The sequence below is a fragment of the Muntiacus reevesi genome, chromosome 10 (genome assembly GCF_963930625.1).
Source record: "Muntiacus reevesi chromosome 10, mMunRee1.1, whole genome shotgun sequence".
In the NCBI taxonomy this organism is placed as follows: Eukaryota; Metazoa; Chordata; class Mammalia; order Artiodactyla; family Cervidae; genus Muntiacus; species Muntiacus reevesi.
In genome coordinates, this window is record NC_089258.1 from 2,144,461 (window position 1) to 2,171,702 (window position 27,242).

Below are 27,242 nucleotides of genomic sequence, written 5' to 3' on the forward strand. Positions count from 1 at the left end.
GAAAGGTCCATTTTTAAATGAATTATCAAACCAATTTAAAGACCAGGAAAGGGAATATCTTGTAACTCACCTTATAATAGATTTAAATGAAGTTTCATGAACTATTTGGTTTACTCTCAACAGAAAAGGCTTTCAGCCTAGTAAGCTCCTCTGTCTGGGATCTGTAGCTCTGTTTGGGCAGCCACACACCAGGTCACTGCCTCCGCTTCTCCTTTTCCAGATGCTGTCAACGGTGCTGAATATCATCATCTTCGAAGACTGTAGGAACCAGTGGTCTATGTCCCGACCCCTACTCGGCTTGATACTACTTAATGAAAAGGTAGGAGAACCAGCTCCCTGGTGTCCAGGGCACTGGGGGAAAGACAGACATGCCCGCAGTGGTGAGAGAGAGAACGCGGCCCATCTCTTGAGCATGTCCTACTCGTGGTCTGAACAGAACACAGTCACTTAAATGTTACAAGTCAGCACCTGGAGCAGTTCAGACAGAAGGGGAGGGATGAGGAAGTGTGACAAGGAGAGAAGCCGCTGGAGATCAGAGCACCTGAGGCCTACATTCTAGTTCCAGTTCTGCTGTAAACAGATTAAATAAGTCTAGAGATTCTTATAAAAGAAGAATCTTAAAAAAAAAAAAAAAAAGAAGAATCTGCATCAGGTGACCCTCATAGAATTTATCACTTTAAAATTCTAGATTTTTAAGTAAGCTAATGATATCCTACAAGTGCTTGCTTAAACTTAAAAAAAAAAAAAGTATCCAATTTTGTTTCTTCTAGAACACTCCTGTTCCTCAGGTGATGAGGGGCTAGTCAACCTTTCTGCATCTTCTCTCCTTACCTTCTTTCTCTCTCTGCCCTGCAGTATTTTTCTGACCTAAGGAACAGTATCGTGAACAGCCAGCCACCAGAGAAGCAGCAGGCTATGCATCTGTGCTTTGAAAACTTGATGGAAGGCATCGAGCGAAACCTTCTAACGAAAAACAGAGACAGGTGAGTGTCGAAGGCTCTGCCAAGAAATCTTGGGCAACTTTTAGTTTTCAGGCCATTGAAACGTAGGAGACTCCTTCAAAGTCTTCTAGATGCCATCTAAAAAGAAGTGCTGCCCAATAGAAAAGCAAGCCATGAAATAATTTTAAATTTTCTAGTTGCTGTAAAAAGAAACAATGTTCAATATATTTTATTTATTTAACCCATGTGTCTAAAATAATATGTCAATGTGTAATCAGTATTTTTAAACAGAATTTTAACATTGTTTTTATTGTGCTAAGTCTTCAAGATCTTGCGTATTTTACAATCAACAGAAAATCTCAATTCGGATGCTAAATTTTCATCGGAAATACTAATTTGTATTTAGATTTCCTAAGAGTTACAGTTGACAAAGTAGACTCCCATACTTAAGTTGTTCCAGACATACTTAGTTGTTCAATAACTGAACTTATGTCAGGTTTTCCTAAATTGATTTTTAAAATTTTCTTTCATTTAAATTAATTAAAAATACAGCTTTTAACTTCAAGTTAGTTAAGGTACAGTTGGGGAGCTGCATTTTAAATGTCTTTTCACTGCGCTCAGTTCCTCCGTTGCTCTGAGCCCTCCGGGTGCTGCAGAGCCACCTGTGCTGATGGCTACCGTACTGGCCAGCACAGGCCTCTCGGCTAAGACCTGAGACAGCCTCATGCTCGTCCAGCCTTCACCTCGGGAGGGTTACTTCCCACCTGATAAAGATGAGACCGAGATTCCTTTTGTGCTGCCACGAGCCCGAAATGATCCTCAGAGCCCTGGATTTAACCAGATCTTGAGCCTGCCTTGAAGGTGTCAGGGAGAAGGGGGTGCAAAACTAGCCCAACTTCTCCTTAGTCTTAGGACTGAACCTGATTAACTGACCTTCGAACCCACTGCTTCAAACATTCTGCCTCTCAGTAGCCACTTGCTTGCTAGAAACTTTTTCGGCAAAGACCTTTCCCTTCCACTCTGCTCCCCCAACCCGTAGGTTCACCCAGAACCTGTCGGCGTTCCGTCGAGAAGTCAACGACTCGATGAAGAATTCCACGTATGGAGTGAATAGCAATGATATGATGAGCTGACACCTCCTTGGACTCTACCTGTACAGAGCAGTGTCCCTTTGGTCTGACCCAGGGGGCGAACAATTACAATGGAGAGGGCCTGGCTGATCCTGGCCCCCTCCTCCAGGGGTATGGGGAAAATGGCAAAGGTCAACTAGCTTCTTCCCCAGGGAATAGGGGTGTGAGTGCACTCACTCGGGGGCAGGGCGCTGCTGGTTCCTGGGGGATTGGGTGGGAAGGGTGGTGGGAGGAGATAGAGGCACAAATGCGTGAGTCTCCAGCCCCCTCCTCCTGGGACCACCCGCGGGGAAAGAGCCCCCCAGTGTCCTGCCACAACCTGCCTTGTATAAACATGTACATTTTTTCATAACATTTTGAACAAGGTTTATATTGACTCAAGTTTAAAAACAAAGTGTGACTGAAAAATTTTTACAGAGTCTAGTGCACCAATGCTGATGTGAGGGGTTGTGTATGCGAGTGAGGAAAAAATGTGTATTCTGGTGGCCTGAAGCGTTACTGGACAAGGGTGTGTGAACGTGCAGAGATATATTTAGTGACACAGTGTAGAGAGGCAAAAAGAAAAAAAAAGTAAAAATTCCAAATGTATATTTTTTCTTATTGCCCTTCCCTTGCCCCCCCCCAAATTATCACTTCCTGTTACTGTATTACCCTTGTTATTAGGAACTCTAAGCCATGCGGAGCACCACCCCTCCTCCCCCGTCAGCCTAGATGCCGCCCTCGGTTCCTTGGCCTCTTGCAGTGACCGACAACTCCAGCTAAAAGTGTTTGGCATTCTTAGCTTCATCCTCTTTCCCACTTTGCCGATCCCCCATCCTCAGACATATGCCTCTTGCTTTTAAAAGTCAGATGTAACTATAATTTAGGGTTCTTGGTCTCTGTTCAAAGTGGAGACCAGAGAAAAGGAGTCGAGCCAGTGGCTCTCCTGTCGAGCAATTTGGATGAGTCATGTGTGGCCGCTAACTTTTAGTCTTCCCCAGCCCTCGAGGCAGTGTGTGTGGATGTGTGCGTGTGGATATTTATATATGTACCCTGCACTCGTGAATGTATGAACTGGAGGAAGTTACTACAGTGGAGGGGTTCTTAATAACAAGGTCTGCCTAGCATGAAGTATTTAACATTCTCCCACCCCTTTAAAAATATACATTTTTATAAAATGAAAACCATAATAAATGTTTTGAATATTAAAAAAAATTAACCTACAGAGGAAAATTAACGGAGAAAGCTATTTGCCTTGTACTTTTTCCACAACTGTTGCTGCTAGTTGTACGCATCTCTAGTTCAGCTCTCGCCCATGGGACACTCATCAATTAGGTTTTATTTTTTATTTTTCTCCTCTACCCCCAGAAACAAGCCTGTTTTGTTTTTTTTTTTCCTTCTCCTCTGGCGACTGTGTGGTGAATCCTTTCTTGCGTGATCAGGTTGCGGATAGACTTGTAAGGGTGTTTGCTGCATACAGTGTAAGCATTGTGACCGCCAATAAACTTCAATGGTTTCTACTGACCTGGTTTCAGCGATCAAGTCTAGTGTGTTGGCAGGGACATGTCTCATTCTGAACACATGAAACATGCATTCCTGAAAGCCAGTGGGTGACAAGGCACCCCTCAACTCTGAAATTAGCTTGTTTCTCATTGGATGAAGTCTGATTCCATATCTTTTTAAAAGCAGGACTCCTTTAGTCCATACATTCTCTATATAAAAAATATGCTGGGTCCACAGCTGTAACAAGTGAAGCCTCTATCTCTTTATGAGCTTCCAGGTAACAACAGGGTAACCAGGAGAGAAGTAGTAATTGCAAAAACCTGAGTTAATGTTCTGACATATGCTCGTGGGCTAGGCGTCACTCACAGACCCTGACAAGTTCAAGGACAAATATCCCCAGAATACTTGGCAGATTTCATGAGCCAGAATTGTCAAATGTAGAACAGAACTATCATAAAAGGGACTATTTCTCACCCCCTTTGCTATGTAGGACCCAGATGTAAAAGCATTTAGTTTCCAGGAACATTGAAAAGTATTAAGATACTATGATATCTTCCTGTACCTTAATGCAGAGTGACATTCAATAATCACAGGCTCTAGAGAGCCACTCTTGTCCACTAGATATACCTTTGTCTGCTGTTTTGGTCTCTGGTCCAAAGTTATTTCACAGGCCAAAAAAATATACATTCTAATATCTAGAAGGCAAGTAGAATTGATTCATCTTAGTCAAGTCTGTCTCTAAGCCTAATAGAAAATGGTCGGCCTTTATTAATATGCAGAACACTCCAGTCACATGCTCCCTTGACCTGGACTTCTAATTCTGCAGTAAATAAGACAAAAATAACTTTCTCACAGATATTTGAAGAAGAAACCCTTTCCCCCAACTATCCTGAAATGCCGACTGATCAGCAGAACCCCATACTCCTCCCTTTCCTTCCACAAAAACAATTTCAGAGGCAAGAGCCTCACTAGAGATTGTGTCTCCCCAGTGCAGTCCTAAGCCCAGTCCAGTCATTACCAACTGCCACAGTTAAAATCTTCCCCAACCACATCAGACTTTTTAAACAGTGAAGCTGCAAGAGGGATACCCCCACAAGAGCCTTTTTTCCTGATCAGTTATCAGCAGTTTCACATGAGTCAACCTAATAAATGCAAAAGCCAGTTAAGTTATCTTTAAACTTTTATTTCCTCAAGAAATCTTGTGGAGCTTTTATTCAGTTGAAGAATGAATTTATTACTTTCCAGGCTACCCCAGGCATCAAGTCAAATGTCTCTGGACAGTGTTTCCTGACACAAACTTAACCTTACATTGACAAAAACACCTAGAATCTTTATTGCAGATCATCAAACTGTATGTATGTATTTGTTTTTGTTGGCTCTGCCAACAAATAGGGTTATCCATCTTCACTAAGGTATAATTCAGACAAAGGAAGAAGGATCAAATTTTAAGTTTTCAGATTTTAAGAAGTACTTTCAGCCAAGTACCAATTTTCTAATGACAAGTGACATCCTACTAAGTAAATAGTTCTATGTTCTGCAAATGCAAACATTAAGAACTTGCTTCTTTCCCTATCAAGTGGCAAAATGTTCTCGTAATTTACAAAGTTTTAACCAAGAGTGGGAAAAGACCACTTTTCAAAATACCCATGGTCATGGAGTAAGATGAATTAACTCCGGAGAGCCAAAACACTTCTCTGTATCTTAACTACCACCAGCCAACCCATCTTCCACCCAAGATTTCTAGCTAGATCTACAACAAACCTACATTGCCACATGAAGTGTTACCCAAGTGCTAAAGCAGAAAGGGAGAGCAAGGATGATTACAGGGAGACTGCAAAAACCATAACCAATAACAAGGGCTGGAAAAAATGTAAGTGAGTATTACTTTAGAAGTCCTAGTTCTTTAAATCTTTCGAGTTTAAAATATACTCACCAGCCATAATTAATTCAACCACCAATCAGGTGCTAGATAATGTCTAAGAGGCTTCTTGAATCCACAGCATGTCTCCTGGGTCTATTACATTTATCTTGGGTTTCTTAGATAACCCTGGAATTCACTAGTCAGCCAATTTGGTTTATTTCAGGATCAATGGGTCACTATAAACAAATGAGCTGCCAGATAGTGGGACATCAAATGATCAAAAGGGAGGATGAAATCAAGCCTCGGATATTATCCTCTTCCTCAGAAAACCCTTACGGTTCTCAGGACAGCCTCACTGTTGCTGTCTGTTCATTCATGAGAATCTACTCTAAGCCATACATACCTTTTTGAGGGTCAGCAACAGAAAAGGAAACTAAAAAGGAAAAAACATCATTTGCAAGGCAAATTGGTACAAGCTGACCCCAAAACAATGTAATAAACAATACTTAACACAAGCACAGCTATACTTGAAATTCTGCTTAACAATCACAAAGACAGACCACTCAACTAACAGGCATACCAGCACCACCTATATGGACCAGAGCACCCCCTTATTGGGTTACAAATGAATGAAGAGTGTCAAGTGGGAAATCTAACCCCTGCTATTGGACAACAAATTAAAGGAGTTCTATGTATATCTGGATTGAAGGTCTGGAGAACAACCAAACCCAGAATACAAACTGATCAACTGGACAATGGACTTGGCCTTTTGTAAAGGTCAAAGGGGTCACACCAGTGTCTGATAGTGAAAGGGTGGATGAATGTGAAAGCATGTCTCCCCTCAACTTTGAAAGACTGATGACAGGGCAATGAAGATAAAGCTCTGCAAGGCTCCATTAGTTCAGCTGGAAAATGAGTGGAAATGAAACCACTCTTTGATCTAAGAATATGACAGGACTTCATCATTTCTATTTAGCAAGAAATCACTTCCACCCCCATTAGTCTGGTCACAAAACAAGCCAAGCCATAAACTACCAGCCAAGCTACAATGGCTGCAAGGAAACCCTCCTCAGAGGACTGCCACTGCCATCTCTTCCTCCACACTGCACCTTGTGCCTTTTCCCGATCTGCAGGGCCCTCTCTTCTCAATGTAAACTTTTTTGATCTTTACCCACCTTTTCAAACTCGGAGTAGAGCCCCACTTCCTTTTTGAAGTCCCTCTACTGTCCCTAAGTCTCATGGGATTATCTGAGGCATTGCTAACCCCACTCCCGCCCTGTCTCAGCAACCAAAACGTGCTCCTTACGAGCCGGACCTGACAGAAGAGAGAATACAGAAGAGATCATAATGAACGAAGGGATGTGTATCGGGGGCGTGGGAGCGTCTGCAGAACGGGGGAGTGGAGGGTAGTTGGACCTCCTTTGGGTGAAGCCCCTGCGGAGAGATCCCCGGGCTGCCTGCGTTGTGCGATTAAGCTCACATCGTTACCAAAGACTTCTACCAAAAGGAAAAGGGAACGAGCCTCTAACACTAGCCCCGAAGATCTGCGAAGGAAAGAGGGAAAGAATTCACCCCTGACCCGGTACGACTTCCCAACAAGCCTCCGCGCCCCGGAGGCGGTTCGGTGCTGTCTTTCGGTCCCCGCCGCGCCTGCGCACAGAGGCCGGCTCCGCGGGAGCGTGCTCTCAGGGCCGCCGCTCACCCCACCTCCGCCTCTCTGCGCAGGCGCGAGTCATGACTCCCAACATCCGCTGGCCGCGCGGGCGGCTGGGAGCAGGGCTGGGCTGCCCTATGGTTGCAGAGCTTCCCTCTTAGGGAAGGCCAGAGCTGGGCGGTGTACTGGGTAGAGGTATCCACGGTGACAATCACAGAGGCACTGTTCAAGGACTTGATCCCTGGCTGGGAAGAACTCAGTGGAATGGGCACACAGGCTGAAAAGGATGATCATTGCTTGCTGTTTGCTCTGGAATACAAGGAGGAGCCTCCGAGAAGAGCAGTAACAGAAGCGAGCTCATCGAAAGAAGGCAAGGGAGAACATTGAAACAGCGTAAAAATCCTGAGGCACGAAACGCCTTGTACCTTTCTAGGGGCTGCAAAAACAGCATGAATGGAGGGAGAGTGTAATCCTAAACAAGTCTGGATGAAGGGTGGAGCACAAGAGGTTGGGATTTGATCCTAAAAACCATTAAGTTTGAAAGCAGCCTAGTAACCAATCTTTAACTCACCACTGGTGAGTAAAAGCCTTTATTCACCAATAGTGAGGAGCCTGGCACACTGCAGCCCATGGGGTCACCAAGAGTTGGACGTGACTTAGCGACTGAACAACAAATGAGTAATAAGGAGTTCGAGAGAAGTGGGAAATATTGGGGGTGAGGGGTGGACTCAACAGGACTTTGGGAGGATAGAGAAAAGTAGATTGCAGTATGATTCCCCCCAGGATCCAGAGTAGGACAGCAACTGAGTCAAGGCAGAGGAATGGTGGGACATTATGGGAAAGAGTGCTTGGTGAGCCTGAATGGAACTCTGATCTAAGGAGACTTCCCTGCTTTTGCAAGCAGAGCACTTGGAATTCAACAAGAAATTAGAAAATAGAAGAGGAGGGAACAGTACTCAGTCATAATAAGATATAAACAATCAAATCCAGGAATATGTCAAAAAGCATAATACATCATGACCACATAGGATTGGTCCTAGAAATGCAAGGTTGGTTTAAAATATTCAAAAAATCAGTAAATGTAATTGACCATATAAACAAAGGTGAATAAGGTGAACTTTCCAATGAAGAAAAAGCATATGACAAAAATTCTCACCAACTAGAATTAGAAACATTTTTAGTATGTAGAAATATGAAATATTGCATAAAATGTGAAAATCAACTATTTCTATATACTAAAAGATAAACTATCACTAGATGAAATTTTGAATATATACTATTTGCTATAGCATCCAAAAGTACGAAATACATCAGAATAAATTTAACAAGATATATGCTGGATCGGAACACTAAGATCTATAAAACATCACTGAGGAAATTAAAGATCTAAATAAATGAGATTAAAACATGTTCATGGACTGTTGACCCAAAACTGGGATGGCAATTCTCCCCAAATTGAGCTACATTCTACAGGATCCAAATAAAAATCCCAGAAGGCTTTTTTCTTTTAAGAAACTGGCAAGCTGATTCTAAAAGAATCTGGAAGAAAAGAAAGAAACTGGAAGAGTCAAAATATCTGTGAGAAAGATCAGCATTGGAGAATTCAACTGCCTGATTTCAAGGTTTACTACCATGCTACAGTAGTCAAGACAGTGTCCTCTTGGCACTAGGACAGACAGACCAATGGGAAAGAATAAAATCCAGAAATAGACCAACATATATGGTTAGTTGACTTTTGACAAAAGTGCCAAGGTAATTCAACAGAGAAAGAATTGTCTTTTCCAGAACTGGTGCTAGAAGAATTACATATTCACTTGAGGCGGGAGGGGAATGAACCTCGACCCTTACCTAACACCATGCACAAAAATTAACTTCAAATGGATCACAGATGTAAAAGTAAAAGCTAAGACTACAAGGCTTCCAGAAGGAAACTTAGGAGAAATTTTTCACAACCTTGAGTTAAGCAAAGATTTCTTAAAATATCAAAAGCATGATCCACAAATGAAAGAAAACTACTTGACTTCATCAAGTTTTAAAATTTCTCCTCTTCAAAAGATACCATTTGGTTTTTAAATGAAAAGGCAGGAGTGGAAAATGTGTATGCCTAATACAGTCATCCGAGTACAAAGAACTACAATAAGAACAATAACTCAATTTAAAAATGAACAAAATATTTGAACAGATTTTTTTCAAAAGAAAATACACAGATGACCCATAAACAATTGAAAAAATTTTCAACATCTTTTGCTATTGAAGAAATATAAATAAAAACCAGAAGAGATGTCACTATATACATCCACCAGAATGACTAAAATTAAGAAGACTGACAATGCCAAGTGTTGACAAAGATGTAGAGCAACTGGAATTTTCATACATTTCTGGTAGAAATGCAAAGTGGTACAGGAAATTTGGAAATAGTTTTACAGTTTCACATAAAATTTAATATATACATACCAAATAACCCAGCAATTGCACTCCTATGTATTTATCCTAGAAAAACTAAAATATATTTTCATGCAAAGACTTGCCCTCAAATGGTATAGCATTTTTATTCATAATAATCTAAAACTAGAAACTACCCAAATATTTATCAACAGGTTTATCAGTCAGGGATGTAGCACAGGGAAACAGGGAATTGGCTACTGCAATCATGAGGGTTGGCTAGACAAGTCTGAAATTGGTAGGACAGGTTGTCAGGAAGAGCAGGCTGGAAGCTCTAGCAGGACTTGAAGCTGCAGTCCAGGCAAAACATCTTCAGAGAGACTTCAGTTCCACTCTTAAGGACTCTCAACTGATTGCACCAGGCCCACCCATGGTATTGAGGCTAATCTTTACCTAAAGGTAACTGGGATTGTGGATGTAAATCACATCTATAAAATACCCTCAGTAGAAACTGCCACATAGAAGGTGTCAGCCACACCCTCATTTTGATTGAATAACTGGTTGCAATGACCTAGTCAAGCTGACACCTAAAACTGACCAGCAGGTGTCTGGATATACAAATTTTGGAGTACTACTCAACAATAAACAGAAACAAACAGCAACAATATGGAAAAGAAACCTCAAACACATTTTGCTCAGCAAAAGAGGGCAAACAAAAAGACCCTGTATGAATCTGCTTATATGAAATTCTACAACAGTTAGTACTAATGTACAGTGTCAGAAAGCAGAGAAGTGTCTAATGCCAATTAGTAAGGGGAGGATATTGACTGCAAAGGGAAACAAGGAAATTTGGAAGATTAACTGGAATTGTAACTTGGCTGAGGTGATGGCTACCTGGTGTGTTGGTGGTCGTGTTGTTTAGGCACTCAGCTGTGACCAACTCTTTTGTGACCCCATGGACTGTAGCCCTTCAGACTCTTCTGTGTATGGGATTCTCCAGTCAAGAATACTGCAGTGGGTTTTCATTTCCTCCTTCAGGGGATCTTCCTGACCCACGGATGGAACCCTTGTCTCCTGCATTGGCAGATGGATTGTTTACCACTGAGCCTGGTGGATACATTTGTGAAAATTCAAATTATATGCTTTAAATGAGTCCATTTTTATATATGAACTATTTCTCAATAAAGTCAGTGTTTTTTTAAAAAAAATAAGCTCTTTCCTGCACAGTAGAAGCTCCACTCCAATCCGAGTTCCAGAAGGATTCCTTCAGCACCATTTGTGGAAAAGACTATGGTCTTCTTGACGCCTTTGTTGAAAATCAGTGAATTTTATATGTAGGTGAGAAGTTTCCAGCATAGAAGTGATGCATAAGAACGCAATGAGAGAGGTTCCTGGTTGTTTCTGACTCCCAAACAGAGGTATCACTTGGGGGGGGGGGGGGGTGGCGGTCAACCGAAAACCTGCCTCCAGTTTGCTACCCCCGCCCAAACAAACACTTGAGTGCTTCACTGTGCCTGAGAACGGATGTTTGTTAAATGGGCGGCCCTCCTAGTCACTGCCCCAGGTGTATTGCTCACCAGCTGCGTCTCCTGGCCCTTCCTCATCCCCACTCCTTCCTGGCCTTGGGAGAAGCGAGCCTTTTGGAAACTGGGCTCTTCATCTTTGGGGACCACAGCCCTGGGGGTGCGGCCCTCTGGGCCTGGGGAGAGGCCCACACTTGGCCTGCAGGGAAAGGAAACAAACAAAAAGGCAAAGGCAGGGCGGACAAGGCTTTGCTTCCTACCGGGGGCAGAGCGTCTCCACGGAGGGCGCGGGCGGGCCCCCGCGGCAGGCCTCGGTCAGCCCCCGTTAGCCAGGACCGCGGTCCTCACGGCGTGGTCCGCAGCATCCACCTCACCTGGGCGCCTGCTTAGAAATGCTAATGTTCTGGATCCCTCCGTGGGAAACGGTGGAGGTGGGGCCTAGCGCTTGTTGTCTTAACAAGCTCTCCAGGTGCTTCTGAGGCGCCCAGGGGAGGAAAGAGTGAAAGAACGGGATGGGGGCTGATGAGACCCCTCCCGGGGCCCCTTCCCAGGCTTCTTAACGACCCGCTGTGGGCGGCCGGGCCCACAGGTGAGGCCGGAGTAAGGAAGCTGGAGAGGAAAGCGATCCGAGGAGGAGCCGATGAAGTGAGCGGAGTCAGGGACGGCGAGGAGGAGGAGAGGTTGCGAGAGGGCTGGGTCCGGGGGCAGGGTGGGCCTGAGGCCGCGCGCCGAGCCGCCTTCCCCGCGGGTGCCGGGCGCTGCCCCTCGGGGTGCTGGGAGGGCCGGCGGGGCAACCCTTCCGCTCGGCGCGCTCCGCCGGGGCCCTCCAGCCAGGGGATGGTAATGGGCCTTTCCTCGGCAGCTGCTCGGCGCCCGCCCGCATCATGAACCGCAGTCCCATCAGCAGCACCTCCGAAAAGGAGACGCTGAGCCTGCTCTGGGGTGAGTGAGGCCGCAGGGTGTCCTCGGAGCAGCGGGGTCCTGGTGGCGGGGAACGTCTTGGCGGGAAGAGAGAGGGCTGGAGGGAGAGAGGGGACGCCTCTCCCGCTGTCTCCAACTCCCTTCGCAGGCTGTGAGCTAAACCAGGAGAGGCCGGCGTGGACCTTCAAACCCCAAAAGGTGGGGAGGCAGGACTGTGTGCTGTTGCTCAGCACGGTGGGTACCGCCCCTCCGAGGAGGGGAGAAGGATGGGGCAGGGGGGAGCTTGGCCAGACACGCAGGAGCAGGTGGCACTGCCCGGTCCCCACAGCGGGAGCCAGGCTTCCCTCCTCCGCCCTCGCCCTGGGGGTGAGGGGGCGCCCTGCGCCTTTTTGCACCCGCTCAGATTTCCCTGGGGGAGAAAGCCAAAGAGGAGGTGAACGTCGTGGAGATCCTGCCCTCGGCAAGCCAGGACGACAAGAGGAGGAAGCCCCTCACCCTGGCCTCGCTTCGGGCATCGGTCCTCCCCATGGTGAGCTTCCCCAGGGCCTAGGAAACCCTGGCTCCAGCCCCCGGAGGCCCTGCTCAGGCCTCACCCCTGCTCAGGCCTCGCCCCTGTGTGCAGATGGACACAAAGGTGTGGTACAGGCTCCTGCAGATGTCCAGCCAGTGCCGGAGAGAAATAGTTTTTGTTGTTTAGTCGCTAAATCGTGTCCCACTCTGTGACCCCATGGGCTGTATGTAGCCCACCAGGCTCCTCTGTCCAGGGGATTTCCCAGGCAAGAATACTGGAGTGGGTTGCCATTTCCTTCTCCAGGGCATCTTCTCAACCCAGGGATCGAACCTGGATCTCCTCCACTGGCAGGTGAATTCTATACCAATGAGCCACCTGGAAAGCCCAGGGAGGCATATAGCCCAGCACTAAAAGCCTGGACTCAGGAGCAGGGAGCCCGCTTTCCATCCTGATCCACTCCCTTTTTTTGTGGAGGGGAGAGGGGGGCGGTGCACATTGAATCCTAACCACTGGACAGCCAGGGAACTCTAGTCCACTCTTCACTAGTTGTGTGACTTTGGGCAAGTTAAATAACTTTTCTTCAAATCCCATTTTTCAGCTGTTTACTGCTGGTGAGCGTATACTGTTGGTGATTTACACACTGCTTGTCTATCCAGACTGTGTACCCAGAAATCCTCACTTCTAGTCATTCGAGTTTTCTGTGTAGATCTTTGTGAATAATGGCAATTTTTATATTTGTTTTTTTTAAATCTGGTACACTGGCTGGGACCGCTAGTATAATATTGGATAAAATGATAATGGTAGATATCCTTGTTTCATTCCTTTAAAAAGGAATGCTTCTAACATTTCTCATTCAGTATGAAGTATGTGGTAGATACTCTTTGTCAGGTTAAGGAAGTCTCTGTCTAATCCTTTGAAAAATTGACTTTTCCTCTTTTTAATCATTATTGGTTATTGAAAGTGTTTCTGTTCATATGATCAGGGGCACTCTCTCCTTTAATCTGTTAATGTGGTAAATTGTAGTAATAGGATAATATTAAACCAACTTTGCATTCCTGAGATAAACATTACTGATTGTATTATAAATGTCTAGATTTGCTGTGTTAATAAGACTCTTTTTTTAAACTTACATACTCATAAGTGAGCTTAGAAAGTGAAGTTGCTCAGTCATGTTCAACTCTTTGCGACCCCGTGGACTGTAGCCTACCAAGCTCCTCCATCCATGGAATTCTTCAGGCAAGAGTACTGGAGTGGGTTGCCATTTCCTTTTGCAGGAGATCTTCCCGACCCAGGGATCAAACCTGAGTCTCCCACATTGGAGGCAGACACTTTAACCTCACCTTATTTGGATGTCAAGGCATATTAGCCTTATGAACCGAGGCATGAAGTGTTCCCTTCTTCTTTGTGGACAACAGTGATTTGAAGACCAGGATTATCTGCCCTTAAAGATCTGGGAGGTTGATCTGTAAAACTGCCCTCAAACCTATTTTTTTCTCTTTCAACAAGATCTCCCTAGATCTATCCATTCCCATAGTTTTACAGACCACCTATACAAATGAAGACATGGAAATTTATTCTGTAAACCCAGCCTCTCTTGTGCTCCACATACTGTGTCCAACTCAGTACGTTAACAGTTATCTAACAGTTATTCCTGGTGGCTCAGCTGGTAAAGAATCTGTCTGCAATGCAGGAGACCTGGGTTCGATTCCTGAGTCAGGAAGATCCCTTAGAGAAGGAAGTAGCCACCCACTCCAGTATTCTTGCCTGGGAAAATCCCATGGATAGAGGAGCCTAGTGGGCTACAGTCCATGGGGTCACAAAGAATTGGGAACGACTGAGCAACTAACACTTCACTTCAATAGAAATTACAAACTTAACCTATTAAATCCAAATTCTTAATTTTTATGTATGACCTTTTCCCCCATCCCCAAATCTGATCTTCTCCCAGTAAGTAGCTATTTAGAAAACCTTCGAGTAGCCATAGCTAGGACTTCAGAAACTATATTGAACAAAAGTGGTGAGAGTGGACATCCTTGTCTTGTTCCTGATCTTAGAGGAAATGCTTCCAGCTTTTCACCATTGAGTATGATGTTAGCTGTAGGTTCAGAGATGGTATTTTACATTTTTATTTTATTATTGCTCAGTACTAGCATATAGTTATATAAGTGGCTTTTGTACTAACTGACCTTGCTAAATTTGCATATTAGTCCTAACAGCTTTTTATTGATGCCACTGAATTTGCTTTGTGCTTATTCATGCCATCTGTGAATAAACGCAGTTTAACATCTTCATTTTCTGTCTCTATACCTGGCATTTCTTTTTCTTGTCTTACTTCAGTGACTAGGACATCAAGTACAATGATGAATGAAAGTGGTAAGAGCAGGGCTATCCTTGCCTTTTTCCAGAGGACAAGTATTCAGTCTTTTACCATTCAGATGGATAAAAGATTTTTGTAGATGCCCTATGTTAGGTCTAACAGTTGTATCAGTCTTTTTCAAGAACCAGATTTTGGCTTCATCAATCTTTTTCTATTGTTTATCCATTTTTGTGTTTAATCTATCTGTTGTTAATTTCCTTCTTCATATTTTTGTTTTAATTTGATCTCTTTCTAGCTTCTCACAGCATAATCTTATCTTATCCATTATTAATCTCATATTGTTTTTAGACCCTTTTTGGATGTGAGCATTTCGTGCTATGATTTCCTTCTGAGCATGTTTCTGGCTTCATCCTACCAATTTTGCTAAGAATATTCATTTTAATTCAGTTCAAATTATTTTCTAGTTTTATTCTTCACTCCCTGGGGTACTTAGAAGTATGTTTGCTCTTTAATTTCCAAATAATTAGAGATTTTCCATTATTCATTCTTTAATTGATTTCTATTGTGATTGTAGTACGAAAATATACATTATTCGATTTCAGTCTAAATAGTGTTGTGACTTATGGCCCCTAATATATTCTGTCTTGGTGAATATCTTATTTATACTTGAAGAACAGGTGTTCTCCTGTGGTTGGGTATATTGCTGTGTAAATGCTGAGTATATCATGTTGGTTGATGATTTTGTGTGAGCCTTCTATATCCTTACTCATTTTCTGTCCACTTGATCTCTCAGTTACTGAAAGAGAAATATTGAAGACTTCAACAATAATTGTGTCTTTTTTCTATTTCTCTTTTTGATTATCAGTTTTGCTCCATGTATTTTGAAACTCTTTTGTTAGGTATATCCTAATAAATTCTGTTTCTAAGATTATTAAATCAATTTGGTTAATTGATCCATTTATCATTATGAAGTGTTCCCTTTTTCCCTGACAAATATTTTGAAGTCTACTTAGTCTGATTAATATAGTCAGTCTAGCTCTCTTTGTATTATTAGTGTTTGTGTATTTTTCCTATTCTTTTATTTTGTTATTTTACTGAAACCTCTGTATCTTTATGTATAAGTTGCATTTCTTTTCTATAACACATAATTGAGTTTTACTTTTTTTTTTTTAACACTTTGATCATCTGACTTTTAGTTAGAGCATTTGCAAACTTTTGAGCATTATTTCTTCAAACATTTTTTTTCTGTTCCATCTTTCTCATCTCTACTGAGGAATCCAATTATCAATACCTGTCCCACACTTCATTTTGCTCTGTCTTCTTAAAATATTTTTCCTGTGTATTTCATTTTGGGTAGTCTTTATTTACTCAATGTCATTTTTCTTTTCTTGCGCAGTATCTAACTTGCTGTTAATCTCATTAGTGTATTTTCATCTAATTAGATGACAAATCCACAGATCTAAGAAATTCTATGAACCCCAGTGTGTCTTATAATCAAATTGCTCAAAACCAGTGATAAGGAGAAAATCTTAAAAGCAGCCAGAGTTAAAAAGGCATCTCACACAAGGGAATGAAGACAAGGATATGAGTAGATTTCTCCAAATAATGCAAGCTAGAGGACAATGGGAAATTTTTTGAAGTGTTTCATCGTGACTATATCCATTATTTTATTCCTCTTTTAAAATTCCTAGTAGTGCTTATCATCTTTCCTTTTTTCCCTTCGCTTCGATCACTGGGTATTAGACTTTTTTTTCTTCAAAGAACAAGCTTTTGATTTTGTTGATGTTTTCTATTGTTTCCTTATTTTCTGTTTTACTAATTTCTCTGGTTATCTGATTTTTGGCTTGCTTTGTTCCTTTTTCTTATTTCTTGAGTTAGTTATTTAGTCCATTCATGTTCTAGCTTATTTTTACCAAGTACATTTTGTTTATTTTGAATACTATAAATTTCCCTCTGAAGATTTTTTAACTGCATCATTTAATTTGTGTTTTGTGATATTTTCACTATTTTATTTTAAATGTTCTCTGATTTCCATTATGATTCTTTTTTGTTTTGTTGGGTTTTTTTGTTTTTCTTGCCTATGCCTCAAAACTTTGGGGATCTTAGTTCCCTGACCAGAGATCAAACCCACGCCCCCTGCAGTGGAGGCATGGAGTCTTAACCACTGCACTGTCAAGGAATTCCCCCCGTTATGATTTCTTATTTGATGCATGAGTTACTTAGAATTTTTAATTCCCAAAGATATATATATATAAATTCTGTGCATTTGAGACTTGATTTGTGGCTTACCACATGGTAGTATTATAGGATTATATGTATGTCCATTAAATCAAGCTTATATAGTCAAACCTATATATTTTTTGTCTCTCTGATCTGTTGATTGCCAAAAGAAATGTGTTAAAACTTCCTACTGTGATTGTGAAGATTCAGTAGATTCTTCTCATAATTTTGTTACTTTGTATATGCTTATTTTTTAATTGAAAATTTTTTAGATAATTACAGATTCACATGCATTTATAAGAAAAGATACTGAGAGACCCCTGTATGTTTTGCCTGGTTTTCTCCAGTGGAAACAGTTTACAAAACTGCAATATGATATCAAAGCCAAGATGCTGACATTGATGCAATGCATGGATATTATTCTATACTACTTTATCACCTAAGTTTTTTTTTTTAATTTTATATATTTATTTTGGCTGCACTGGGTCTTTGTTGCTGCGTGGGCTTTTCTCCAGTTGCGATGAGTGGGGGTTACTCTCTAGTCGTGGCTTCTCATTGCAGTGGCTTCTCATTGCAGTGGCTTCTCTTGTTGCAGGGAAGCCTGGGGTGCATGGCTTTACCCTAGATAGTTCGGTTCTTAGGCTGTAGAGCACCGGCTCAATAGTTGTGGCCCACAGGCTTCGTTGCTCTGCAGCATGTGGGATCTTCCTGGACCAGGGATTGAACCTGTGTCTCCTGCATTGTCAGGAAGGACCCTTTACCACTAAGCCACCAGGGAAGCCCTCACCTAAGTTTTATATCCACTATCATAGCCAAGGTACAGATATCATAGCCAAGTTTCAGCAGCCCAGAGATCCCTCATGTTTTCCTTTTATAACCACACTCACCTGTCTCCTGTTTCCTCACCCACCCTCAGTCCTGGCAACCACCAGTCTGTCCTCCGTTTCTAAAATATGATCATTGACATATAATCAGACATATGTAACTTCTTAGGAACTGGGTTGGGTTCCACCCCGCCCCCCAGCATATTCCCTGGAGATTCATCCAAGTTGTGTGTGTGGTTTTTTTTAATTGCTGACTGGTATTCCATGGTACAGAAGTACCACAGCTCAACCAGTCATCTGTGGAAAAACTAGTCTGATTCCAGTTTGGTGCTCTTAAAAATAAAGCTTCTATGAACATTTGTATATAGGTTCTTGTATAAGCCTAAGTTTCGATTTTTCCTGGGATAAATGTCCAGGAGTGCAACTGCTGGGTCACATGGAGTGGTTGCACATTTAGTTTCTTAAAACTGCCTAACTGTTTTATAAAGTGACTGTACCATTTTGCATTTCTACCAGCAATGCATGAGTGACTGAGTTTCTCTGCATCCTTACTGACACCATCTTTTATTTTAACCATTCCAGTTTGTGGACTTCCCAGGTGGTGCTAGTGGTAAAGAACCTGCCTGCCAAAGCAGGAGACATGAGAGACATGGGTTCAGATCCCTGGGTTGGGAAGATCCCCAGGAGGAGGGCATGGCAACCCACTCCAGTATTCTTGCCTGGAGAGTCTCATGGATGGAGTTTGCACAGAGTCAGATACAACTAAAGCGACTCAGCATGCAATATGTGTGTAGTTATGTCTCACTGTGCTTTTAATTTGCATTTCCCTGATGGATAATGACGTTGAACATCTTTTCATGCAGTTTTTGCCATCTGTATGTTCAATTAAATGTTCATGTCTTTTGTTCATTTCTAATTGTATTGTTTTGTTACTGTTGAGTTTTGCTAATTCTTTACATATTATAGACCCTAATCATTTGCCAAATACATGGCTTGCAAATATTTTCTCCCCAAGTTGTAGCTTGCCTTTTCATCCTCTTCACGTGAACTTTTACAGAAGTTTTTAATTTTGATAGGGTCCATTGTATTAATTTTTCCTTTTATGACTTTTGATGTTAAGTCTAAGAATGCTTTACCTAGTTTGAGATCATGAAGGTTTTCTATGCTTTTTGTCCAAAAGTCTTACAGTTTTATGTTTTACACTTAAGTCCATGATCACTGTCACATATGCCATGAGGTTTAGGTGAAGGTTCATTTCTTTGCCTGTTGACGTTCAATTGCTCCAACTCCATTTGTCAGAAAAGCTTCCTCCATTTCATTGACTTTGCACTTTTGTCAAAAAGGTTGCAAGTATTTGTGTGGATCTATTTCTAGGTCTTATGTTCTCTTGACCTCTGTGTCTATCCCTCTAATATCACACTGTCTTGATTACTATACTGTAGTTTTATGTATGTCCAGACTATGTTGATGCATATAATTTATAGGTTTATCTTTCTTATAAAATTATCTTCTTCGTATAATTGTAAATATCTTCCTTATCTAATTCTTTTTTTTTTTCACATCCATCTGGATCTAATTCTTTTCTTTATGTGGTGATCTTCTTTATCCCTAAAATGCTTATTGAATTAAAAGTCTGTATTGTTGTTGTTCAGTTGCTAAATCATATCCGATTCTGCCACTCCATGGACTGCAGCATGTCAGGCTTCCCTGTCCTTCACTATCTCCCTGACTTTGCTGAAACTCACGTCCATTGAGACGGTCATGTTGTCTAATCATCTCATCCTCTGCCGGCCCTTCTCCTCTTGTCCTGAATCTTTCCCAGCATCAAGGTCTTTTCCAAAGAGTCGGCTCTTTGCATCAGGTGGTCAAAATACTGGAGCTTCAGTATCAGTCCTTCGGATCAATATTCAGGGTTGGTTTCCTCTAGGATTGGCTGGTTTAATCTCCATGCTGTGCAAGGGACTCTCAAGAGTCTCCTCCAACACCACAAAGTCTGTATTGTCTGATAATTATTTTGCTTCCCAGGTAGCTTTACAACATTGACAATGTTATTCTATTCTTCTGATTTCTGATGTTGAAATCCTCGGTCTGTCTGATTATTGTTTCTTTTTTGAAGATGTGTCCCCTCTAGTTGATGTTAAGATCATCTCTTTGTTCTTATCTGTCATTTCACCATGGTGTGTTCAGGTGTGGATTTATTTTTATTTGCCTGTTCATGGCTGAGGATCTGTCTTGGATTGTTTCTGGAGAACTCTTGGTTGTTATTTCTTGGAACACTGACTTCATTCTCCCCAGTCCCTAACTCTATTGGATGTACAATGGACCCTCCCATCTGTCTGCCATGTTCGGTTCTTCATATTTTATGCATCTCTCTCTGCTGCACATGGGGTAGTTTCTGCCCAGCACTTCTCCAGCTTATCAATTCTTCTTTCAGCTGGTTTCACTCTGCTTCCTAACCATTTGTTCACTTGATTTCAATGCATATGCTTTTTTATTTAAATTTATTTTTAATTGGAGGATAATTACAGTGTTGTGTTGGTTTCTGCCATACATTAACATGAATCAGCCATAGGTATACTATGTCCCCTCCCTCTTGAACTTCCCTCCCACCTCCCTCCCGTTCTACCCCCTAGGTGGTCACAGAGCACCAGATCTGAGCTCCCTGTCACACGGCAAATTCCCACCGGCTCTCTGTTTTGCATATGGTAATGTGTATGTCAATACCACCCCCTCAGCTTGTCCCACCCGCTACTTCCCCCACTGTGTCAAGTCTGCTGTCTCTGTCTGCATCTCCACGGCTGCCCTGCAGTATTTCAGCGCTTATGTCTTCCATGTCTAGAAGCTGCTTTTGGTTCTTTTTATTTTTGTTAATATCTTGTTCTTATGGTTCTGATTCCTGTTTTATACTTATATAAATATATTCCTATTTTATGTTTATATTGGTTTTCATCAAGCTTATTTCATGTTGCTTAGGTTGTTATTCTCTTTTCTCAGATCCATGGTTGTACTAGGCTGCATCATTTTTTTTCGTCTGGTACCTCCAGCAGTGCTATTCCTCGTGTGTTTTGTAATTTTAGATGGTGAACTCATCTTCTGGTTGGGTTTGGTTCTGTTTTCTGAAAGAATTCTGCATGAAAAGAACTCAGTCTCCCAAGAGACTAGTTTCATTTGCATCTGCCATTTGCCCCAGATATATCACAAGCCTGGGGTTTTTATACGGCTCTCTTAACTTGGCAGTCACCACCAAGTAAATTCAGGCTTGGTGTGAGTGAGAAGTACAACCGCAGCTCTCAGCTTCTCACAAGAGGCTCTGCTGTCTCACATGGGAGTTCTCCCTTCCCCGCTTTGACGGCGGGTCATCCCTGGGTGGACGGGTTGGGCTCCATCAGTCCACCCTCCTCAGTCCTCTGCTGAGATGTAGCCAGCTGAGGGTCCCAGCCCGTGTGAGGGGCTCCATCACAGCCCCCTATTGAGCCCAGGCCCTGTGTCTCCTGTCCACATGAGTGTCACAGCCCAAGGACATTTTCTTCTTTTGGGGGCTGTGCTGGGTCATCTTTGCTGAGCGCAGGCTTTCCCTAGTTGTGAGTGGAGGCGGCTTCTCACTGCAGTGGCTTCTCTTGTTGCCACGCGTGGGCTCTGGAGCAGACTCGGCGTGTGGCCTGTGGGGACCAGGCTCGGCGTGCGGCCTCTGGGGTCCCCCTGGACCAGGCTCGGCGTGCGGCCGCTGGGGTCCCCCTGGACCAGGGACTGAACCAGTTTCCCTTGCAAGGTGGATTCTTGACCACTTGACCACCAAGGAAGACATCTTCCCTTCTGCTGCAGCATCAGCCCCTACAAGGGCTGCTCTTCTCTCTGACCACAGGAGCCTCTTTCCTGTCTTACTGTTCAGGCAAGCAATGAAAACATCAAAGTACATTTTGTCCAGCATTTCTAGGTGTTTGTGGCTGCAGAGTTTGTTTTCAGTTATCTGCTCCCTATCTGAAATAGGAACTCTAATTTCTCTAAGTCTCAACATCCTTCTCTGTAAAGTAATAGCACCTCCTTGTGAAGATTTAAATAAGATAAATGAGGTAAAATGCTTAGCATGGGGCCTGGCACATAGTAAAAACTCAAGGAATTTAAGTATCATTATTGTTACTCTAGAAAACTTGCAAACTTTGGAAAAGTAGAAAAAATCAATACAGAGCTGTGCTGTGCTTAGCCGCTCAGTCGTGTCCGACTCTTTGTGATCCCATGGACTATAACCTGCGAGGCTCCTCTCTCCAGACAAGAATACGGTGGGTAGCCATTCCCTTCTCCAGAGGCTTTTCCCAGCCCAGGGGTGGAACCTGGTCTCCTGCAGGTGGATTCTTTACCGTATGAGCCGTCAGGGAAGTCCTTTAAGGCAATAGTAAAACAATAACATAACTTTGCATCTGCTTTTCTCATTCGATCAGTGCTTTAGTGAGCTTGGCTACCATCACAAAATACCAGGGTAAGTGGTTTGAACAGCAGACGTTTCTTTCTCCCCTCCCTGGAGACTAGACGTCTGAGACTGGGGGGCCCACGTGGTTGATGTTTGATCAGGGACCTCCTCCTGGCTTGCAGACGGCTGCCGTCCTTCTGTGTCCTCACACAGCCGAGGGAGAAAGCACGCTCTCTGGTCTAGGCTTCTAAGGGCACTAATCTCATGACGAGGGCCCTGCCGGTATGACCTCATCCAACCCTGATTATGTCTCAAAGGCTTCATCCCCAGATACCATCACATTGAAGGTTAGGGGGCTTCAGTGGGAGAATTTGAGGGGATGCAGTACAGTCCATGGCTATAAGATTTCTCTATTCAACAGCTGCCCCCCTGTGATCTTGGCAGGAATGAAATGATCAGATCCATGTTCTTCTCTTCCAGAGTCCACCTCAGCAGGGAAGGCCAGGGGGTTAAGAGTGCAGAAGGGTTCAAGGAACCCCTGAAGTGTGTGGCGGAGGGGAGGGAATAAATTGAGCATTTCTGCCTGAGGCCAGGCCCCCCCACGCGTCCCAGGCGTCAGGTCTCAGTGGCTTGTCCTGTCTCCCCCTCCTCCCCTGGCCCTGCCCCTCCTCCCCCTCCTCCCCCTTCTCTGCCTCTCCTCCCCTCCCCGCCCCTCCATCTCCCCCTGCAGGTCGTTCTGGGGTTGGAGTTTTCGCCTCCAGTCACGTTCCAGCTCCGGGCTGGCTCTGGGCCCGTTTTCCTCTGCGGCCAGGAACACTACAGTAAGTCCAAGCTTGGGCCTAGAAAGGTCTTCGAGTACAGTGCCCGGCACAGGGGCAAGGACGTAAGAGGTCCTCAAACACTTGAGCGATCCTTCATGGGTAGAAAAGGTCACCAAGGCAACAGAATCACCAGCAGCCTGGACCGAAGGCATGGACATGGGTCCTAGCCCCGGTCTTCCTTTATCCCTCCACCATATCCTCGTGGACCACGGACCCCTCAGCTGTAACACCGGGGAGGGGAGGGATACTTGGTTTCATCTTCCAAGACTAGCTGTAAGAAATACATGCCGTATTCAGGAAAAGCACTTAACATAATTCCTGATAGCAGCACACATTTAAACATTACCTGCTATGAAGTATTATTGTTTAGTCCCTAAGTCTCATCTGACTCTTGGTGACCCCATGGGCACCAGGCTCCTCTGTCCATGAGATTCTCCAGGCAAGAATACTGGAGTGGGTTGCCATTTTCTTCTCCAGGGGACCTTCCCAACCCAGGGAGCAAACTCACCTCTCCTGCATTGGCAGGCAGATTCTTTACCACTTAACCACCTGGGAAGTTTTGGGTTGGCCAAAAGTTCCTTCAGGTTTTCTGTATGCTGTTATGGGAAAACACAAACGAACTTTTTGGCCAGCCCAATATGAAGCTGTGGCAGTAACATGGTCCCCGGCAGATCGCTGTGCTTGTCATGTCCCTTTAACTGCCTTCTTCTCCGTCCAGTGGCGCCTCTTTCATCAGGGTTCTCTCCTGCTCCAAACCCCAGCCAGGTTCCACCTCCCTCGGGATGAGCCCCTGGGCTGCTGCGTCCCCAGCCTTCCCCTCCTCCTCTCACATGCTCCTTCCCGCGTGCATCCCCTTCCTGCCGCCAGAGCTATACCTCACCCCGTTCCCCTACCCTCCTGCCACGGCCTCAGCCCTCACCCACTCGGGCTGCGCTTTGTCAGGGGGGCCAGAGAGTGTCTGCGGGAGGCAGGCAGGCAAACGCTTCCCACTGCCACACTGGGAGATCTGGGAAGGGGAGCTGAGCAGAGGCCCCAGGGCTCCGAGGCCCTGCCCCATCTCCCCTGCCATCGCTGACATTTCAGATCGATCCTGGGAGGAAGTGGAGGAGGAGGAGGAGGACCTGGAGGAGGAGGAAGATGATGATGATGACGATGAAGATATTGATATGTTCCTGGAGGAGACGCCCGTCAAACAAGTGAAGAGGCTGGTGCCCCAGAAGCAGACAGGTGCTGCCAAGGTGAGGGAGGGGTGCCTCAGGGCTCCCCAAAAACCTGGGCAGAGGCTCCAGGCAACCCCTGCCAGGTGCTCAGCCCAAGTCTTCTCTGGCCCTGGCCTCTCCCAAACTCCCCCTAATGCTCGTGTTGGTTTCCAGGAAAAAAAGATGGAAAAAAAAGAGGAGGTAGTAAGGTAACTCTTTCCATCTATTAAATTACCCAATGATTAGCATCTCTTTAAACGAGATACATAGTGCTTGAAAGAGAATGCCTCACGTGTGTGCAGGTGTGTGGTGTGTGGGCCTCACGCATGTGCAGGTGCGTGGGGTGCGGGGACACGCGTGTGCAGGGACACAGTGGGCTGCTGCTGTCGGCTGGCAGAGCCTTTCTGAAAAGGATTAAGCAGTTCTTCCTGTCTGATTTCATTCCACTTGCGGCAGTTCCTTCCAAAGAACCCCATCTGAAATATGGGGGAAATTATTCCCAGGTGGCTCTGCATGCCAATGCAGGAGATGCGAGTTTAATCCTTGGGTCGAGAAGATCCCCTGAAGAAGGAAATAGCAACCCACTCCAGTATTCTTGCCTGGGAAATCCCATGGACAAAGGAGTCTGGAAGTCTACAGTCTATGGGGTCACAAAGAGTCCAACATGACTTAGCAACTAAACATATGCACTAAGAAACTTATCACTTCATTATTCTAATAATAGTATAAAATGGAAGCATTCTAACATCCATCCATATAACAGTTGCTTAAACTGTCACGTCTTCTCAATGGAATGCAACATAATGCCCATGAAGAATATAGCAACCTGAAAAGTGTTTATGAAATTCCAAGAACAGGATATTATTTTCATTTTATTTCACATGTTTTCAGAACAAACAAAAAAAGTTCTGAAGGGAAACAAAATGTTAATATTGGTAGGAGGTAAAGAAAATTACAGGTAGTTTATTCTTGTCTCTGCTATATTTTGTGCAAGGTGGTTAGCATCTTTTATGATGAGAAAGAAGTATTTGTGTCTTATACACAAATAAAGCAGATAGAAGTTTAAGGGAAAAAAAAATCTTGTTTTGAAAAGAGTCAGGAACTTCCACCGGTGGTCCAGTGGTTAAGACTCCGTTCTTCCACTGCAGGGAGCACAGGTTTGATCCCTGGCTGGGGAGCTAAGATCCTGCATGTTTTGTGGCACAGCCGAGAAATAATTAAAAAAAAAAAAAAAAAGTTGGTCCCTGGCAGGTGACAGGTGGTGAAGTGAACCTCTCTAAATCACAGTCCCTGCTTCCTGGAAGTGTCCAGGGCTCAGCTCTGCAGCCTGGGATCTAGTACGAGGGCCTGGGGCTATTGGCATGGAGCTGAGTCTCTCTCTAATCCCTTTTCCCACTCCTTGTCCAACCCCACCCCATTCCAGACACCACCGTAAAGGGAGCCCTGCTGGAAAGTGAGTACTGCTAAGAGGCTGTCGTCCTGGGGAAGTGGGGATGGTCTCTGGGAAGGCGCTAGGATGGGGAGGGGGTGGGACACTGGAGCGCCCCTTCTCTCATATGCCAAATCCACACCCAGACCTAAAAAGCCAGGACGTTAAAAAGAGATGAGGAGCCAGGAGCGCCTGGCTGCAGTGACCGAGGGAGAACCCGTGAGACCACCGTGCTGAGTCTGAATGTGATGGACATGATGGGGGGCCAACCCAAGAGCCTCTCGCCCCAGCTCTCGGTTGCTGCAGGAAGAGCCCTGACTCAGTCACAATAAAGGATGCTTTGCTAGGACCTTGTTTCTGCGCGTCTCCCTGTCCTAGCCGGGTGCAGTGAGCCCACGTGTCCAGCAGAGGGAGGCCGTGTGCCAGCACCCCTGGGTGTGCCCGCCCCAGCCGTGTTCTGCTCTCTACCGTCCTCTCTCCCTGGCATCACCCCCATCCCCAGCTCTGGGGGGAAGAACCAAGTGTCTCAGCCCCTTCCCTAGCTTTGGGAGAGGGAGCTGGAGCTGCGGTGGGTCTTCCTGCGTCCACACTCCCTTCTGGCAGGGCCTGTGTCCAGAATACACAACTGAGGGGCGATAGCTGCCCACCACCCCACCAGGAAGGGCCCAGCCTAGACCTGCTCTCCCAGGTCTGCGTCCTGTCTGGGGGGCGCTGCTCACAGGGTGAAGGTCTGTGTCAGTCTGTGCCTTCAAGGGAACCTCCCAAGTGGGGAGACAGGCAGGCTTGCTGAAGCCTATGGAAGGTCTCTCCCAGAAGGTGGGCAGTGAACACTTTCAACTCCCAGGCTAGAATTCCCTGAGGGCCGCAGCCAGAGCCACAAGAACAGGGCTCAGTAAATTGCTGGCTTGGGGCCAACAGGATTGGAAGGGGGGTGAATGACTCATCGCCTGGCCCTGGGCTTCTGCTCCCAGCAGCCTGCAGAGCCTCTTTGAAGCCAGGTTCAGCCATGGTGACATGCAGGTGGCTGCCCCATCGGGGTCTACTTGCACAACCTCTCTGAGCTTCTCCCTGCCTCTAATCAGCACCCCACGGCCAGCCTGAAGTGGGCCAACGGGGAACTGGCCCTGCCCTCCCTCCCTAGGACCCCCCGAGCATGGGTCCCAGGAGGCTGGAGGTGTCTGAACACCTGCATCAGAAGGGCAGGCTTCAGTCTCCCTGTTCAGCTTCTCTTGATGCCAGAAAGAGGTAGAGGTGGGCAGGACTGGCGTTCTTTTTTTTTCTTTTGGCTGTGCCGCGTGGGTCTTCATTGCTGTATGGACTTTTCTCTGGTTGCAGCCAGTGGAGGCTCCTCTCTAGTTGCCCTGCTCGAGCTTCTCACTGAGGTGGCTTTCCTTGTTGCAGAGCACGGGCTCTGAGGCATGTACGCTTCAGTAGTTGCAGGTCACCGGCCCGAGAGCACAGGCTCAGTCGTTGTGACACATGGGCTTAGTTGCTCTGCAGCATGTGGGATCTTCCTGGACCAGGAATCAAACCCATGTCCCCTGCGTTGGCAGTTCACTGTACCACCAGTGAAGTCCAGGGCTGGCTTTCTTGCTTCTGCTTTCTACACTCCATGAGGCAGA

General features: G+C 44.8%; 2 protein-coding genes across 5 annotated transcripts in view; both read left to right on the forward strand.

Moving 5' to 3' along the window:
• The window catches only part of XPO7 (exportin 7), a 36,501-nt gene extending 32,927 nt beyond the window's left edge, over positions 1 to 3,574 (forward strand). For both annotated transcript variants that reach the window (XM_065946597.1, XM_065946598.1), the window contains exons 26-28: positions 221 to 319; positions 856 to 983; positions 1,981 to 3,574. In XM_065946597.1, coding sequence (XP_065802669.1) covers positions 221 to 319; positions 856 to 983; positions 1,981 to 2,074 — 321 coding nt within the window. In that variant the 3' untranslated portion in view covers positions 2,075 to 3,574. The remainder of the gene's footprint in view (positions 1 to 220; positions 320 to 855; positions 984 to 1,980) is intronic.
• Positions 3,575 to 11,412: 7,838 nt separating this feature from the next.
• NPM2 (nucleophosmin/nucleoplasmin 2) lies at positions 11,413 to 27,163 on the forward strand. 3 transcript variants are annotated; one of them, XM_065947261.1, is made up of 8 exons: positions 11,413 to 11,653; positions 11,836 to 11,915; positions 12,043 to 12,128; positions 12,298 to 12,423; positions 22,902 to 22,992; positions 24,076 to 24,230; positions 25,615 to 25,644; positions 27,061 to 27,163. In XM_065947261.1, the coding sequence occupies exons 1-7, from the start codon at positions 11,496 to 11,498 to the stop codon at positions 25,624 to 25,626; spliced, it is 708 nt and encodes a 235-aa protein (XP_065803333.1). In that variant the 5' UTR covers positions 11,413 to 11,495; the 3' UTR covers positions 25,627 to 25,644; positions 27,061 to 27,163. The 3 variants fall into 3 exon arrangements, with proteins under 3 accessions (XP_065803333.1, XP_065803332.1, XP_065803331.1); XM_065947260.1 differs by lacking the exon at positions 27,061 to 27,163 and adding an exon at positions 25,767 to 25,963; XM_065947259.1 differs by lacking the exons at positions 25,615 to 25,644; positions 27,061 to 27,163 and adding an exon at positions 24,366 to 24,404.
• The last annotated feature ends 79 nt before the right edge of the window (positions 27,164 to 27,242 follow it).